An 18,441-nucleotide genomic window follows, 5' to 3' on the forward strand; every position below is an offset into this window, starting at 1 on the left:
GTATTTCTTTATCCCAACAACCGCAAGTTAATATTTACCTTATGTCTCAGTAACGTCACTTGTCCTGCACATCCTTTGGGGCGAAGAAGTGAAGATTATAGAGCTAGAATAACGAGAGAGAATAACAGGCCTGAACTCTGAGCCACAGAACCAGTTGCTCATTTTCCTGTTTAACCAAAGAACATTGAGACAGACTGAAATGTTATTCTTAGATACACTGTCTTATAATATATATTTTTTTTATTATAATTTGATCTATAACTCGCTATGTGTTTCTCTTTCTTTTGTGAAATCGTGTTTGAAAGGGATCCAACTGTTTGGTGTGGTGCTACACTGGTGAAGTGACTTTGACACCCCTTTATCATCTAGTCTTTTCGTATGAGACAATGCACGTCAGCGGCCAAACAAAGCCTGTTGCTCTGACAATACCCCACCCCCTCCTCACAATTAGCATATAGTACCTATGGCAACCAGCTGCCATCATAATAGCCTGTCTCGTTATGTTTGGGCACCATCGCTGTACCATCTCATGGCTCAGCAGGAAACGCAGAGAGAAAGAGGCTAGGTATGAGTCTTACTGGCAGAGCATGTTGCATAAGGTGTGCACATGGAGGAGATTATGGTTGTGACTAAGCTCACTGATGCTCTTCGCAGGAAAATACTGCTTTTGTTGTTGAACATAACCCTTGACTTGAATTAATGGGTTACAGCAGAAGCTCAAATCAGCTTGGCTTTCTGCAGCAACAGGGAGTAGCAAGCAGTTAGCTCCTACTGTACATGGGCATATGTCAAGCCTTGTTTAGTAGGGAAACTATTGCTGATTTCTAAGGACCCCCTGATTACCTCCTGAGTCTTTCTAAACCACAATGCATAGCTTCAGTCTTTACATATATTGTCTATCAATTTAAAAGTAGTTACATTTTAACTGAAGGCTAGTTACGGTACAGTGCATTCAGAAAGTATTCACACCCCTTGACTTTTTCAGTCTTTAATTTTTACAGTCTTATTAAAAAATTGATACAAATCTATCTACACACAATAATACCCCATAATGATGAAGCAAAAACTGTTTTTTAGACATTTTTGCAAATGTATTAAAAATGAAAAAACTGAAATCACATTTACTTAAGTATTCAGACCATTTACACAGTACTTTGTTGAAGCATCTTTGGCAGCGATTTATGCCTTGAGTCTTCTTGGGTATGACGCTACAAGCTTGGCACACCTGTATTTGGGGACTTTCCCCCATTGTTCTCTGCAGATCCTCTCAAGCTCTGTCAGGTTGGATGGGGAGCGTCGCTGCACAGCTATTTTCAGGTCCCTCCAGAGATGTTCGACCAGGGTCTTGCTGGGCCACTCAAGGGCATTCAGAGACTTGTCCAGAAGCCACTCCTGCCTTGTCTTGGCTGTGTGTTAAGGCTCGTTGGAAGGTGAACCTTTGCCCCAGTCTGAGGTCCTGAGTGCTCTGGAACAGCTTTTCATCAAGGATCTTTCTGTACTTTGCTCAGTTCATCTTCCCCTCGATCGTGACTAGTCTCCCAGTCGCTGTTGCTGAAAAACATCCCCACAGCATGATGCTGCCACCACCATGCTTCACCGTAGGGATGGTGCCAGGTTTACTCCAGATATGACGCTTGGCATTCAGGCCAAAAAGTTCAATCTTGGTTTCATCAGACCAAAAAATGTTGTTTCTCATGGTCTGAGAGTCCTTTAGGTGCCTTTTGGAAAACTCCAAGCAGGCTGTCATGTGTGTTTTACTGAGGAGTGGCTTCCGTCTGGCCACTCTACGATAAAGGCCTGATTGCTGGCATGCTGCAGAGATGGTTGTGCTTCTGGAAGGTTCTCCCATCTCCACAGAGGAACTTTGGAGCTCTGTCAGAGTGACCATTGGGTTCTTGGTCACCTCCCTGACCAAGGCCCTTCTCCCCCGATTGCTCAGTTTGGCCGGGCAGCCAGCTCTTGGAAGAGTCTGTGCTTCGACACAATCCTGTCTCGGAGCTCTAACGGACCTTTGGAAAGGCACACACCTTCTTCGACCTCATGGCTTGGTTTTTGCTCTGATATGGACTGTCAACTGTTGGACTTTATATAGACAGGTGTGTGCCTTTCCAAATCATGTCCAATCAATTAATTTACCACAGGTGGACTCCAACCAAGTTGTAGAAACATCTCAAGGATGATCAATGGAAACAGGATGCACCTCAGCTCAATTTCGAAGGGTCTGCTCATAGCAAAGGGTCTGAATACTTATGTAAATATAGTATTTATTTTAATACAGTTGCAAATATTTCAAAAATGATGTTTTAGCTTTGTCATTATGGGGTATTGTGTGTAGATTGATGAGAAAAAAATCTAATCAGTTTTAGAATAAGGCTGTAATGTAACAAAATGTGGGAAATGTCAAGGGATCTGAATACTTTCTGAATTCACTGTATGTACTGTAAGTGTAGTTACCCATCCCCATTCAGCAAAGTGGCAGGGTTTGCCTGGTGAAATTACATATTGTGCCTTTAAAGTGGTAAGGCACTCTCCGGATATGTCATCTCAAAATGCAGTAGAATGCTCTGCGGAGTACTTTCCTTTTTTCTCTCCAATAGAACATAAAAGTTCCGCTATGAGTATAACTGCAGTTAGAGTGCAGTGTAACTGCAGTTACAGTGTAGTATAACTGCAGTTATTCTGCAATTACTGCATCCATAATACCACAGTCGACTGCAGTCACTGTACTTTTACGGCAATCTTTTTTTGTAAGGGTTGATTGATATGAACAGGTCGGGGTCCTGTGATGACTCTGTTGCCTGACTTTCCGTTGCCGGCCATCTCTCCTGCTGGTCTGATGTTTACAGAGAAACATAGCAAACGGCCAATAAAGGGTTTGAATTGTTCCCTCAGGCTGTTGCTATGGAAATAACCCAGCCGTGGTAGACCATTCGTGTTTGACTAATTGTTTTTCTCTTCTTGTATTGCCACTCAGTCTGCAAAGCCCCGTTCAGAGGGCCATGTCAGATAAAACAAAGAAAAGATAAATATAATCCAATACTCAGGTTATTTTTATTTTTGGGGGGACTGAAATACCATTTTGAGTTGAAAACAAGAATTATTCCCCCCACCCCCTTTAAATTGCACGGTTGCGTCTACAGCAACCCACTGGGGCCAATTAGAACGCTAGCGAAGCCAGGAAGTGTGTGGCAGATGCTTTGCCACTCTTTATAAAGGGTCAACCTGCAGGGGCCTCTCCAACATCTCGTTAGCGAAGTGTTAATGTAATTAGTTTTCACTTAGGACTGTTTTCGCCACATTACCAAATACGAGTCCTCAACTTTAGCAATTTGTGCTGATTAGTTAGGTCCACCGCTGGGTGAGGCATTAGAAATATGAGACCCACCACCTGGATTCGGTCCTATGTAGCAAAATTTGAAATCGTGTTTTTTTTTTTTTTTTTATTATTTTTTTTTTACAGTGGATACAAGTGGAGACTCAGAGCTAGAAAACGGTATGTCATACACTGCAGTTGAGGAATAATGGGAAAGTAATTCTGGTTTGAAAGTTGATAAACTTGTAACCCCAGTCTTGAGAAAATGGCCCTTGAATGTTTGGTCCACCTACTGGAGAGCTCTTCTTTGTCTGCACACACCCTCTTTGTCTGCACACACCCATGTCTTTAAGGATTCATATGAGGCCATGTGCTAAACAGAATGAGTAGTGTAGTAAACAACCAAAGATTTTAAGACTAAGAGTGACAAAAGTAGTAGCCTACAATATGGAAAAACTCCAGATAAAGTGTATTTTTATCTAGTCCTTGGCCTATATCCTAATCTTTGGTGCAGGTCATGTTGTTATTCACATTACCGTCTCTGGTAAACACACACTATATAAAATAAATCAAAGTTTTTGTCACATCCACAGGATACAGAATGTGTAAACTGTACAGTGAAATGGTTAATTGCATAGTAGCAATATCAAAACCAGAAAGTCTCCATATAAAAAGATTTTATAAATATTTATAATTCTTAGATGACGCTTACCAAGACACACAAGAAATGCTATAACCACCCCCAGACACAACTGGGTAACTTTATGTCATGTAATCATCTGGCGAAAGTGTGTAGCTAGCTAGCTAAACAATGAACCAGGATAATCCCAACTCATACTACTACCAATACAAACATTGTCATAGCTGCAGTATGAATCTGCCGGTTGCTAAAGCTAACCAACTAGGTTCAATGTTATCTAGCTAACATTAGGCTATAACTAGCAATTATCCTGGCAAATTGATTTCTGATTAGAATAATATTACTTGACATATAATACATGTAATGTTAGCTAGCGAGCCAGCAAGCTAACGTTCGCTTGCTAGCTAAAATTGCACTTTAACTTGCAATGAAAATGACTTTCTGATCAAATTAGACATGTATAATATCTGAAAATGTAGCTAGACTCTTACCCGTGTACATGGATGAATGCTTCACGGCAGACTGGAACCATTTAACTCTGTTTTGTTTGTAGCTACATGTTTGGCCAGCATTGTGTCAGGTCACTCCGGCTCACACTGACCGTGGCGTGTGCAGAAAGTAGCCCATCACAACTCATTCCAACAAATGTGTCGATAGCGCCTGCTAAATTCAGGGTATCAATGCTGTTGAGAAAAGTAGCAAACTTTTGTAGTTCTCGATGGCTAACATTATATCTTTCAAAAACACTTCGGTAGAAAGGACTATGAACACATACTGAGCAGCTCAAGTTATAGACAGAAGCATGCTACATGGTAGACCAATCCAAACTCATGTCCAGACTATCCATTATCTCAGACAATCATGGCTAGCAGAAAGATTCCTGGCTTTTTCTGTGGCTAATCCAACTAGGCTCGTAATTTACACCTTTTATTTGTATTTGCAGATGGAATACGCTTTTGTTATTAAGGCACGTGAAAGTTCACATGTTCCAGAAGGCATTTCTGCCCAAAAATGCATTTCGTTTTTTTTAAGACGTTCAAATGCCTCTCCTGTGAAGTAGTGACGTGCGACATACGCCTAGCTTCCTGAAACGGGTTATATATCTCCTTAATATTGACAGTAGTGCCATTGTGCATAATATAATAATATGCATGCCATTTAGAAGATGTTTTTATCCATAGCGACTTATATTGACAGCATATATTTTCATATTGGTGGCCCCATTGGGAATTTAACCCACAACGTTCACATTGCTAGTGCTATGCTCTTACCAACTGAGCCACACAGGACCAATCACTCATAATGATTTGGTTCATTTTTAGCTGTTCAATTATCATCTTCATGGGAGGTTATTGGTCGATGTTATGTCCGGTGTGCAAGTTAAGTCTGTATACTGTATGTTTGAGGAAAAACAATGTAAATGTTTTTCCATAAATCATCAAGAGTTCTGAGGTTTTCAATTGCGGGATGTCTGCCTTGGTTTCAATTTCCTGAGCCAATACCATAACATGTGCATTTACACTTCCTCTTCATAATTGTGTGGGCTGAACAGTATTTCCATTTGATTTGTGTGGTTCTATGGGCATATGCCTGGGTTATGACGTTCAGTCAGACTTATTACTTACAGATTGACAGTATGACAAGAGTTCAAACGGTTTCCAGATGTGTGTGGTTTATAGTTGAAGCATAAACGTCAGTCTCTTGTTGGTTTAGGTAGGGCTGGGAGGTTTTCCTTGTGACCATGTGACTTGGCTAGGAAAAACTCTGGACCTTATCTATAACCAGCAATAACTAGATAATGTAGAGTTGTAGAACGCACCTTGGGAGCATCCAGATTTGATGTGCATGTTCCTCTGTAAATTTAAACACATTGCGATCTGTCACCACAGTAAAGCAATGCCCATTTGGCTATTTATGGACCAACAAAGGCTTGGTCAACAGCTGCATTATGCACTCCTCTTATGGAGTGTGCTGTTGGAAGGGTCTATTTTCCACAGAGTTGGAGGCTTTGGTTACTGCTCTAACTTTTCTTGCTAGAACAGGTCACAGATTTTAGTTTTCCCCTCCCCTCCCCAATCTTTAGTTGATGTTCGAGGATTTGTATTTAATTTGCTGAGCTATGCTTGTACCGCTCAACCAGTCTTGCTGGCTGCATCGTATAGCTCCCACTTGCATCAAGTACCTCACTGACTCCACTCACTCCAAAAAGCAATAGATCTTATTCGTCAGCTCTATACGCTGCCCGTGGCGTGTATACATTCCAACCTATTTGAAATCGATACGCAGCACTTGGGAAATGTTATAGGTATAACCTTACCATTTTGGGTTTCATTTTGCTTTTCATTTTATGTGTAAATATAGGTATGTGCTGGAGCCTCTGATTAAACAACCCCTCCCTTCTTCCCCATCTCTCTCTCACTTGCTCTATCTATCTGTCTCTCTCTCTCTCCCTCCCCCCTCTCTCTTACCCCTCTCTCTCCTGTTTTGATAGTGATGCAGGTATCAGGCTGTCAAATCTAATCTCATCTTCTCTGTGCAGTGCTGTCCATTCAGAATTACAGCAACCACTCCCCCCCCTCTCCCTCTTCTCCTCTCTCCCTCTTGAAATTTCTGACAACAGCCATGCTGATTGTATGGGCCTAGGCCTGACACTTTCAAATCCAGTCCTTGACTTGCAAACTGAAAATCTATTTACTGCCGACTATACCAATTTGTTATATGTTTATAGTAAAGTGCAATAAGCAATTGGTGACCGTGTGGTGTAGTGGTTGGAGAGTGGCTATTTAGATATTTAGATCTGTAAACAAGACTGGATATATCTTCAAGTTCAGTTAATTTGAAAGACCATCTTGCTTTATGCCTTCAAGTAAGCATCTTTTACTGTACTGACACTTGAATGTATAGACTACCCAGTTCAACAAATGCTACTCATCCATTCCAATTCATCAGTATTCTATTCCATCTCAGTCAATGTTCCATTGAAGTGTAATTTCTTGTCTATCTAGTGTAGCCAACTATCATTCTGAATACAGAGGGAAAATGAGAGAATTTCCTTTTTTTCTCTAGCAGTTCGCTTGTTTTGCCGCACTTTCAATTTATAAATATAAATGATTTTTCCTGGAGATTATTTTGCTTTTCAGTTTGTCATTCCATTAGCTCTCCTCCAATTTATTCACCCTTCACATCAAAGGCAGAGGGGAACAGATGTCATTTCAAACGCTTTTTTTTGCCTCATTGCATAAACGTGGGAGATGATTGTTTTTTTATGAAACCACACACTCATGGATAAAAAATTAAACATTTCCAAACCAGTCTGTGTGTGAGAGAGGAGAGAGAGAGAGAGAGAGAGAGAGACAGAACACAGGCATGGGTGCATTTTCACTTTGAATAGGGGAATCTTCTCCACATCACATCTAAAGTTATATTCAAGTGACCCCTTTTCTTATACCCAAACATTCGGGAGCCTCCGATTCTGATGAGCTAATTTCATGCTGTTTGGAAGATGTTGTTTCGGCTTCAAATGTTTTCTTAAACAATGACATTTCAAAGGCAATCATTTCTGTTTAGAAAGCAAAGTTAAAAGCAAGACAACCCCAGCTCTTAATCCCATGATTAGTATGCATGATGATTGTATGAAATGGGAATGCTTTTAAACATCCTGGAGTTGCCGTTTCATAGTTGCTAGTCAAGTGATCATTCAGAATTCTTTCACATGGTTTGTGTCCCTGATTGCCTGTTAAAATGAGAGCAGTATCGATTAATATTTTTTTTTTTTACGGAGCATTTTCAAAGTACTTTTATTTAGTCAAATCTAACATTAACATGGCATTTGGAGATAAATGGATTGTATAGACTAATCATGTGACGGTGACCATGCCACCTGAAAAAAGCCCTGAAAATGGTCCCACTTGAGTCATGGCACAGTCTGAATGCATGCATCTTTCATTCCATCTTTGTTTTTATCCCCCTTTTCTCCCCAATTTCAATCTTTTCTCATCACTGCAATTCCCCAATGGGCTCAGTAGGCAAAGGTCGAGTCATGCGTCCTCCGAAATATGACCCAACAAACCGCACTTCTTAACATCCGCCAGCTTAACCTGGAAGCCAGCCGCACCAATGTGTCGGAGGAAACACCGTTCACCTGACGACCGGAGTCAGCCTGCAAGTGCCCGGCCCACCACAAGGAGTCGCTAGAGTGCGATGAGCCAAGTAAAGCCTCCCCGGCCAAACCCGGACAACACAGGGCCAATTGTGCACTGCCCTATGGGAATCCTGACCACTTCCGGTTATGATACAACCCAGATCTGTAGTGACACCTCTAGCACTGCGATGCAGTGGCTTAGACTGCTGCGCCACTCGGGAGACCTCATTCCGTCTTTAAATCATCTACTGTAGTTGATCATTATATATTCAGTCATTATGTAGGCTATCAAATGTGATTATTTTTCTTTATGTTCCCCAGGACTCAGGTTGCGGTGATCTTAATGGCACATCAAGTCACAGTCACTTCTCCCTTCCATCCTCCATTAGCCACAGCCTCTTTCCACTAAATGTTTGAATTGCTTCCCTCTCCTCAAATGGTTGATGGGCTCTACTCACTTCAGGAGGAATGCAATTTCCATAAACAATCACACCGAGGCTACGTTGACCTGGATTTGACTTCTTCGAAGCTTTATGTGCCAAATGACAGATGTATTCATATGCATTTGATTCACGTCGATGTGAAATATATGCACAATAGCTGTACTTTACTGTGGAAAATATAGTATGATGGCCATTTATCATCATTCTTAAATAACCCAGCACATAGTCCTTGAAATAGATTGTGATGTGCTTTTATTTATCCAACAAATTACTATTTAGAGCTGCAGTTTGGAATTTGTCTACTCAAATCCTTTAGGTAATCTCATCCCGGGAATATATTTTATTGATTAAATTCTCAATCTGGCCCACATACTATCATAGCCACCTAATCATCCCAAACTTTCAATTGCCTTGCTCATCCTCTCTCTTCTCCCAAATATTAAATACATTAAAAACAACAAACACACACACACACACAAAGTCGAGTATAAAACAGCATGTAGAGCGAATGAGTAGTATAAAACAACATTTCATTGTGATAAGGTACTGCCTAGTGTCCTGCTCCAGACCACGGTACTCTGCCAAGTTTCTCTCCCTCAGAGGGTGTCCTAAAATGTTCACCATACTTTTGGGAGGTGGAGATACTGGGCTGAGGGTGAGTGTGTCCTACAATGTGCTCCGTACCAGTGGCAGCTTTCTGTCAGACTCCATTCTCCCTCATCCTCAGCCAAATTGATTTGTTTTCTTTCTCTTCTCAGAAGAAGGGGCTGTTGCTTTTCTCAGAACCCTCCTTTTCTCGTCCGCTCGTTATGTGTTTTTGTTTGTGGAGGAAATCGAGTAGTCCTGTTCCATCCATGTCGTATTTGTCAATAATAAAACAGTGTTGCTCTCTTTCCTTGTCGAGGGTTTTACCTACAAGAGGTGATCTTACCTGTCTCTCCACTGTCTCGATGGTGATACCATTGTGAGGACATCGGTTCTATAGTTCAGTTTCTTTCAGTAGTGTTGACCTTTCACATTTACAGCACCCCCTTTCTACATAGACAACAACATAACCACAGACTAACCATAGAATTACAATAGGTGGAACCAACAACCAAATTCATTGAGATCCTTATTTGTTGGGAAAATGTTATGTCCATTGTTGCTTACAATCCTCCCTCTCCCTTTCTCCCTCTTTCCTTCCTCCTCTCCTTCTTTCCCTCCATCACTCCTTTTCTCTCTCCCTTCCAGATAGGGGAGAAGCGGCCATCCTCGGAGATGATGAAGCCCAAGCCCAAACCGCAGAAGAAGAAGAAGAAAAAGGACCCCAACGAGCCGTCGAAGCCCGTGTCGGCCTACGCCCTCTTCTTCAGGGACACCCAGGCGGCCATCAAGGGCTCAAACCCCAACGCCACGTTCGGGGATGTGTCCAAGCTAGTGGCCTCCATGTGGGACAGCCTGGGGGAGGAGGCAAAACAGGTGCAAACACACACACACACATACACAGGTGTGTCTGCACAAATGCACGCGCACGATCACACACACGCACACACATGCAAACACACACACACACAAACACTCAGACACTCAGACTCACACACTCAGACACACACTCACACACACACACACTCAGACGCACATTACCAGTAGATGGAGCAAGTGCACTAGCAGACATTCCAAGCCATTATATGTAGTAATTACCAGAGCACAGAGCACAGTGCACAGAGATAGAACTCAACTTAATGAGCTAGTTCTGCTCTTTCTAAAGATAATCTATCCGTTTATCCCCGGTCCCTTGGCTCTCATTAAAATTATTTTATTTTCTACATTTAATTAGAGCCAAAGAGAAGAGCCTCCATGTGTAGCAGCAACTGTAGAAAAGTCATTTGACAGAAAAACCTGGCCAATGTCCATAAACACCCACTGTTCATTTAGCAATGGAGTACCCCCTTCAAACAGTCCTGATAACAGCTGATACAGAGCAGAGCCAATCTTGTTATAATCTAGAATGGAATATTATGTTTCCCCTATATTGTACTGTATTTTAGGGCAGGGTGCTAAGTAAGTCGCCTGAAGTGGCATCCACAGCTGTTGTTGTCACCTGGATTTTCAATTGAAAGCAGTTGAAGCTCAATTTGATTTAGTAGGATACAAAGATCAGAGAAGGAGGGATGGGGGAGGGGTTGGATAAAGGCAGGGGAAAGTGAAATCTTGGCCACTGCTTTAATGCATCCTTCCTTCTTCCCTAACCCTAACCCTTTCTTGAAGTAATCACTGATCTGACATGGATCAGGGATCTGTCTAGATGATGAAAGGTAAATAGTGGAACCTTTGTTTTCACCAATCCAGTCACGTTAGATCAACGATTACTCCAAGGAAAGGAGGAAGAAAGGAAGCATTCCCTTCCTCCTGTCACCAATCCTGCGGTTTAAGGTATAGGACAGCCGTACAGTGTTTTGTGTTCAGTCAGTGTACAGTACTGTGTAAAGTATAGGACAGTACAGTGTTCTTGTTTACAATGTACAGTGTAAGGAACAAGACATTATGTTGGTCTTGTCTACAGTGTACAGTACAGTATATATGAGGTATATGAGTACAGGCAGTCTGTTGTACTGTACTGGAGCCGCTATGTTCTCAGCTCTTCTTCTGTGATGAATTGCACTTTTGACAGCCGAGAATGTGCCGTTTTAATTTCCGTCCATTTTTATTTATTTCTGTTGCCTGGCATTTTGAAACTGCCCAGAATACAGAATGATTTAAAAAAAAAAATGGCCTTGGAGCTGTCTCTGTCTGTTTAGGACAATAAGCTGTATTGTTCATCTTCATCTCCACCCAACAGTCTCAATAGCAAATTGCAAAATTAAGATTTTACCTTTCACCATGCATTTGGTCTCGTCTGTCTTTAATATTATAGTTATTTTGTCAAAATAAAAAAATAATTCTAGCTATCAGGGAGGTATGACGAATTAACCAATAGCCAAATATTCTACATAGAACTGAAGACCACATTTTTGACCAATTTCCTTCAAAAAAATGTCCATAAATGTCCAGTGATGCTATCCATTGCCCATTGTAATCCCGTCCATAAGTATCCATCCTAGATCTTCAGAGCACCAGTTGTTATGAATTAAAGTTGTTATGGATGAAACTGCAACACTCATGTCATGAATAGTGTCATGAATAGTGTTATGAATGATCTATGTATACTCAAGTGAAGGGTTACGGGCCGTATGTAGCCCAGCGGCTAAGGAGTTGGACCTGTAACCGAAAGGGGGCTGGTTTGAATCCCAGGACGGACTCTGTAAAAAAGGCGGGAATTGATGTGGCAACTGGAGGGCTATTAGGTTCACATCCTGAAGACATTCCCTTACTGTTGGGCCCTTGAGCAAAGCCTTTAACATGCTCTTCATCCAGGGGCGCTGCACTGTAGCTTAACCCTGTGCTTGTCTCAGTAAAGCAGAAAACATTTCTGTTGTGTGCTGTAACATGCACAATAAGTTTGTATTGTATTTTTAATGGTTGCGCACTACAACATTGCATATTTTTTATTTTTTAATTTTACCTTTATTTTTCCAGGTAAGTTGACTGAGAACACGTTCTCATTTACAGCAACAACCCGGGGAATAGTTTCAGGGGAGAGGGGAATGAATGAGCCAATTGTAAGCTGGGGATGATTAGGTGGCCGTGATGGTATGAGGGCCAGATTGGGAATTTAGCCAGGACACCACGGTTAACACCTCTACTCTTACGATAAGTACCATGGGATCTTTAATGACCTCAGAGAGTCAGTACACCCGTTTAACATCCCATCCGAAAGACGGAATATGTATTGCTACTTATAAGTTTGAATGTAAAGGCCACGCAATGGAATACCTCTAAGTCACACATTGCAATCAGACCCATCTAAAATACATTACTATGAACATCGCATTCCAAAATTATGAAATAAAATAAACGTTTATTTGTAACGTGCGCCGAATACAACAGGTGTAGACCTTACAGTGAAATGCTTACTTACAAGCCCTAACCGACAGTGCAATTTTTAAGTAAAAAATAGGTATTAGGTAAACAATAGATAAGTATAGAAATAAAAAAAACAGTAAAATGACAGTGAAAATAACAGTAGCGAGGCTATATACAGGTGGTACGGGTACAGAGTCAATGTGCGGGGGCACCGGTTAGTCGGGCTAATTTAGGTAATATGTACATGTAGGTATAGTTGAAGTTACTATGCATAGACGATAAACAGAGAGTAGCAGCAGTGTAAAAGAGGGGTTGGCGGATGGGAGGTGGCGGGACACAACGCAAATATATTGCTAAAAAAAATAAAGGGAACACTTAAACAACACATCCTAGATCTGAATGAAATAAATAATCTTATTAAATACTTTTTTCTTTACATAGTTGAATGTGCTGACAACAAAATCACACAAAAATAATCAATGGAAATCCAATTTATCAACCCATGGAGGTCTGGATTTGGAGTCACACTCAAAATTAAAGTGGAAAACCACACTACAGGCTGATCCAACTTTGATGTAATGTCCTTAAAACAAGTCAAAATGAGGCTCAGTAGTGTGTGTGGCCTCAACGTGCCTGTATGACCTCCCTACAACGCCTGGGCATGCTCCTGATGAGGTGGCGGATGGTCTCCTGAGGGATCTCCTCCCAGACCTGGACTAAAGCATCCGCCAACTCCTGGAAAATCTGTGGTGCAACGTGGCGTTGGTGGATGGAGCAAGACATGATGTCCCAGATTTGCTCAATTGGATTCAGGTCTGGGGAACGGGCGGGCCAGTCCATAGCATCAATGCCTTCCTCTTGCAGGAACTGCTGACACACTCCAGCCACATGAGGTCTAGCATTGTCTTGCATTAGGAGGAACCCAGGGCCAACCGCACCAGCATATGGTTTCACAGTCAGGCTACCTCTGGCGAGCACATGGAGGGCTGTGCGGCCCCCCAAAGAAATGCCACCCCACACCATGACTGACCCACCGCCAAACCGGTCATGCTGGAGGATGTTGCAGGCAGCAGAACGTTCTCTACGGCGTCTCCAGACTCTGTCACGTCTGTCACGTGCTCAGTGTGAACCTGCTTTCATCTGTGAAGAGCACAGGGCGCCAGTGGCGAATTTGCCAATCTTGGTGTTCTCTGGCAAATGCCAAACGTCCTGCACGGTGTTGGGCTGTAAGCACAACCCCCACCTGTGGACGTCGGGCCCTCATACCACCCTCATGGAGTCTGTTTCTGACCGTTTGAGCAGACACATGCACATTTGTGGCCTGCTGGAGGTCATTTTGCAGGGCTCTGGTAGTGCTCCTCATGCTCCTCCTTGCACAAAGGCGGAGGTAGCGGTCCTGCTGCTGGGTTGTTGCCCTCCTACGGCCTCCTCCACGTCTCCTGATGTACTGGCCTGTCTCCTGGTTTCGCCTCCATGCTCTGGACACTACGCTGACAGACACAGCAAACCTTCTTGCCACAGCTCGCATTGATGTGCCATCCTGGATGAGCTGCACTACCTGAGCCACTTGTGTGGGTTGTAGACTCCGTCTCATGCTACCACTAGAGTGAAAGCACCGCCAGCATTCAAAAGTGACCAAAACATCAGCCAGGAAGCATAGGAACTGAGAAGTGGTCTGTGGTCCCCACCTGCAGAACCACTCCTTTATTGGGGGTGTCTTGCTAATTGCCTATAATTTCCACCTGTTGTCTATTCCATTTGCACAACAGCATGTGAAATGTATTGTCAATCAGTGTTGCTTCCTAAGTGGACAGTTTGATTTCACAGAAGTGTGATTGACTTGGAGTTACATTGTTGTTTAAGTGTTCCCTTTATTTTTTTGAGCAGTGTAGTAGCAGCAGCATAAGAGTAGCAGCAGCATAAAAGAGGGACACAATGCAAATACTCCGGGTAGCAATTTCATTATCTGTTCAGTAGTCTTATGGCTTGGGGGTAAAAGCTGTTGAGAAGTTTTTGGTCCTAGACTTGGTACCCCTTGCCATGCGGTAGCAGTCTTTGACAATTTTTAGGGCCTTCCTCTGACACCGCCTGGTGTAGAGGTCCTGAATGGCAGGCAGCTTAGCCCCAGTGATGTACTGGGCCGTACACACTACCCTCTGTAGTGCCCTGCGGTCGGAGGCCGAGCAGTTGCTCTACCAGGAGGTGATGCAACCAGTCAGGATGCTCTCGATGTTGCATCTGTAGAACCTTTTGAGGATCTGAGGACCCATACCAAATCTTTTCAGTCTCCTGAGGGGGAATAGGTTTTGTTGTGCCCTCTTCATGACTGTCTTGGTGTGTTTGGACCATTCTAGTTTGTTGGTGATGTGGACACCAAGGAACTTGAAGCTTTCAACCTGCTCCACTACAGCCCCGTCGATGAGAATGGGGGGTGTGCTCAGTCCTCCTTTTCCTGTAGTCCACAATCATCTCCTTTGTCTTGATTACATTGAGGGAGAGGTTGTTATTCTGGCACCACCCGGCCAGGTCTCTGACCTCCTCGCTATAGGCTGTCTCGTCGTTGTCGGTGATCAGGCCTACCACTGTGTCCTCTGCAAACTTAATGATGGTGTTGGAATCGTGCCTGGCCATGCAGTCGTGGGTGAACAGGGAGTACAGGAGGGGACTGAGCACGCACCCCTGAGGATCAGCGTGGCAGATGTGTAGCAAACCTACCCTCACCACCTGGGGGCAGCCCGTCAGGAAGTCCAGGGTCTAGTTGCAGAGGGAGGTGTTTAGTCCCAGGATCCTTCGCTTATTGATGAGCTTTGAGGGCACTCTGGTGTTGAACACTGAGCTGTAGTCAATGAATAGCATTCTCACGTACGTGTTCCTTTTGTCCAGGTGGGAAAGGGCAGTGTGGAGTGCAATAGAGATTGCATCATCTGTGGATCTGTTTGAGTGGTATGCAAATTGGAGTGGGTCTAGGGTTTCTGGGATAATGTTGTCAATGTGAGCCATGACCAGCCTTTCAAAGCACTTCATGGCTACGACGTGTGTGCTACGGGTCTGTAGTCATTTAGGCAGGTTACCTTAGTGTTCTTGGGCATAGGGACTCAATCAGGGACATGTTGAAAATGTCAGTGAAGACACCTGCCAGTTGGTCAGCACATGCCCGGAGCACACGTCCTGGTAATCCTTCTGGCCCAGCGGCCTTGTGAATGTTGACCTGTTTAAAGGTCTTACTCACTTTGGCTACGGAGAGCATGATCGCACAGTCGTCCGAACAGCTGATGATCTCATACATGACTCAGTGTTGCTTGCCTCGAAACGAGCAAAGAAGTGATTTATCCCATCTGGCAGGCTCGTGTCACTGGGCAGCTTGTGGCTGTGCTTCTCTTTGAACTCTGTAATAGTTTGCAGGCCCTGCAACATCTGACGAGCGTTGGAGCCGGTGTAGTACGATTCAATCTTAGTCCTGTATTGGCACTTCGCCTGTTTGATGGTTCGTCGGAGGGCATAGCAGGATTTCTTGTAAGCTTCCGGGTCCCACACCTTGAAGGCGGCAGCTCTAACCTTTAGCTCAGTGCAAATGTTGCCTGTAATCCATGGCTTCTGGTTGGGGTATGTACGTACAGTCACTGTGGGGACGACGCCCTCAATGCACTTATTGATAAAGCCAGTGACTGATGTGGTGTACTCCTCAATGCCATCGGAAGAATCCCAGAACATATTCCAGATTGTGTTAGCAAAACGTCCTGTAGTTTAGCATCTGCTTCATCTGACCACTTTTGTATAGTCACTGGTGCTTCCTGCTTTAGTTTTAGCTTGTAAGCAGGACTCAGGAGGATAGATTTATGGTCAGATTTGGCAAATGGAGGGTGAGGGAGAGCATTGTATACGTCTCTGTGTGTGGAGTAAAGGTGATCTAGAATTGTTTTCCCTCTGGTTGCACATTTAACATGCTGATAGAAATTAGGTAAAACTGATTTAAGTTTCCCTGCATTAAAAACCTGTTAGGGACAGACGTTCCGCTAACGGAACGCCTCACCAATATCCAATGGTATAGCGTGGCGCGAATTACAAATACCTCAAAAAATGCAAAAACTTCAATTTTTCAAACATATGACTATTTTACACCATTTTAAAGACAAGACTCTCCTTTATCTAACCACATTGTCTGATTTCAAAAAGGCTTTACAACGAAAGCTAAACATTAGATTATGTCAGGAGAGTACCCAAAAATAATCACACAGCCATTTTCAAAGCAAGCATATATGTCACAAAAACCAAAACCACAGCTAAATGCAGCACTAACCTTTGATCTTCATCAGATGACAATCCTAGGACATTATGTTATACAATACATGCATGTTTTGTTCAATCAAGTTCATATTTATATCAAAAAACAGCTTTTTACATTAGCATGTGATGTTCAGAACTAGCATACCCACTGAAAACTTCCGGTGAATTTACTAAATTACTCACGATAAACGTTGACAAAAAAACATTTATTTTAAGAATTATAGATACAGAACTCCTTTATGCAATCGCGGTGTCAGATTTTAAAATAGCTTTTCGGTGAAAGCACATTTTGCAATATTCTGAGTAGATAGCCCGGCCATCATGGCTAGCTAATTTGACACCCACCAAGTTTGGCCCTCACCAAACTCAGATTTACTATAAGAAAAATTGGATTACCTTTGCTGTTCTCCGTCAGAATGCACTCCCAGGACTTCTACTTCAACAACTAATGTTTTGGTTCGAAATAATCCATAGTTATATCCAAATACCTCCGTTTTGTTCGTGCATTCAAGTCACTATCCGAAGGGTGACGCGCCGGCGCATTTCGTGACAAAAAAATTCAAAATATTCCATTACCGTACTTCGAAGCATGTCAAACGCTGTTTAAAATACATTTTTATGCTATTTTCTCGTAAAATAGCGATAATATTCCAACCGGGCGACGTTGTATTAGTTCAAACACTGAAAGAAAAAAATGTAGTCATCTCGTGCACGCACGCTCCAGTGTCATTGTTCTCAGAAGGACCACTCACAAAAACCCCTGCTGTTTTTCGCCCAGAGACTGGAGAGCTCTCATTCCACTTTCTGGCGCATTCCTAGAGCCAATGAAAGCCTTAGAAAATGTCACATTACAGCAGAGATGCTGTATTTTTGATAGAGATACCCTAGAAGGAGAACAAATTGTCAGACAGGGCACTTCCTGTATAGAATCTTCTCAGGTTTTGGCCTGCCATATGAGTTCTGTTATACTCACAGACACCATTCAAACAGTTTTAGGAACTTTAGAGTGTTTTCTATCCAAATCTACTAATTATATGCATATTCTCGTTTCTGGGCAGGAGTAGTAACCAGATTAAATCTGGTACGTTTTTTTTTATCCGGCCGTGAAAATACTGCCCCCTATCCCAAACAAGTTAAAGTCCCCAGCCACTAGGAGTGCCTCCTCTGGGTTAATGGTTTCCTATTTGTTTATTTACTTATACAGTTGACTGAGTGGGGTCTTAGTGCCAGCATTCGTCTGTGGTGGTAAATGAACAGCCACGAAAAATATAGATGAAACCTCTCTTGGCAAATAGTGTGGTCTACAGCTTATCATGAGATACTCTACTTCAGGAGAGCAAAAACTAGAGACTTCCTTTGATTTCGTGCACCAGCTGTTGTTTACAAATATACACAGACCACCCCCCCTCGTCTTACCGGAGTGTGCTGTTCTATCTAGCCGGTGCAGCGTATATCCCGCCAGCTGAATGTTATCCATGTCGTCATTCAGCCACGATTCGGTGAAACATAAGATATTACAGTTTGATGTCCCATTGGTAGGATATTCGTGGTCATACCTCGTCTAATTTATAGTCCAATGATTATACGTTGGTAAGTAATACTGATGATAAGGGCAGATTTCCCACTTGCCGTCGGCAGAACCTTACAAGGCACCTCGCCCTGTGTCCTCTATGCC

At 42.9% G+C, this 18,441-nt stretch overlaps 1 protein-coding gene across 2 annotated transcripts in view; it reads left to right on the forward strand.

The window, feature by feature from the left end:
- The window catches only part of LOC106567461 (TOX high mobility group box family member 2), a 133,197-nt gene that overhangs the window by 97,768 nt on the left and 16,988 nt on the right, over positions 1-18,441 (forward strand). For both annotated transcript variants that reach the window (XM_045693375.2, XM_045693376.2), the window contains one exon: positions 9,771-9,998. In XM_045693375.2, coding sequence (XP_045549331.1) covers positions 9,771-9,998 — 228 coding nt within the window. The remainder of the gene's footprint in view (positions 1-9,770; positions 9,999-18,441) is intronic.

Source organism: Salmo salar, chromosome 13 (genome assembly GCF_965601325.2).
Source record: "Salmo salar chromosome 13, fSalSal1, whole genome shotgun sequence".
In the NCBI taxonomy this organism is placed as follows: domain Eukaryota; kingdom Metazoa; phylum Chordata; class Actinopteri; order Salmoniformes; family Salmonidae; genus Salmo; species Salmo salar.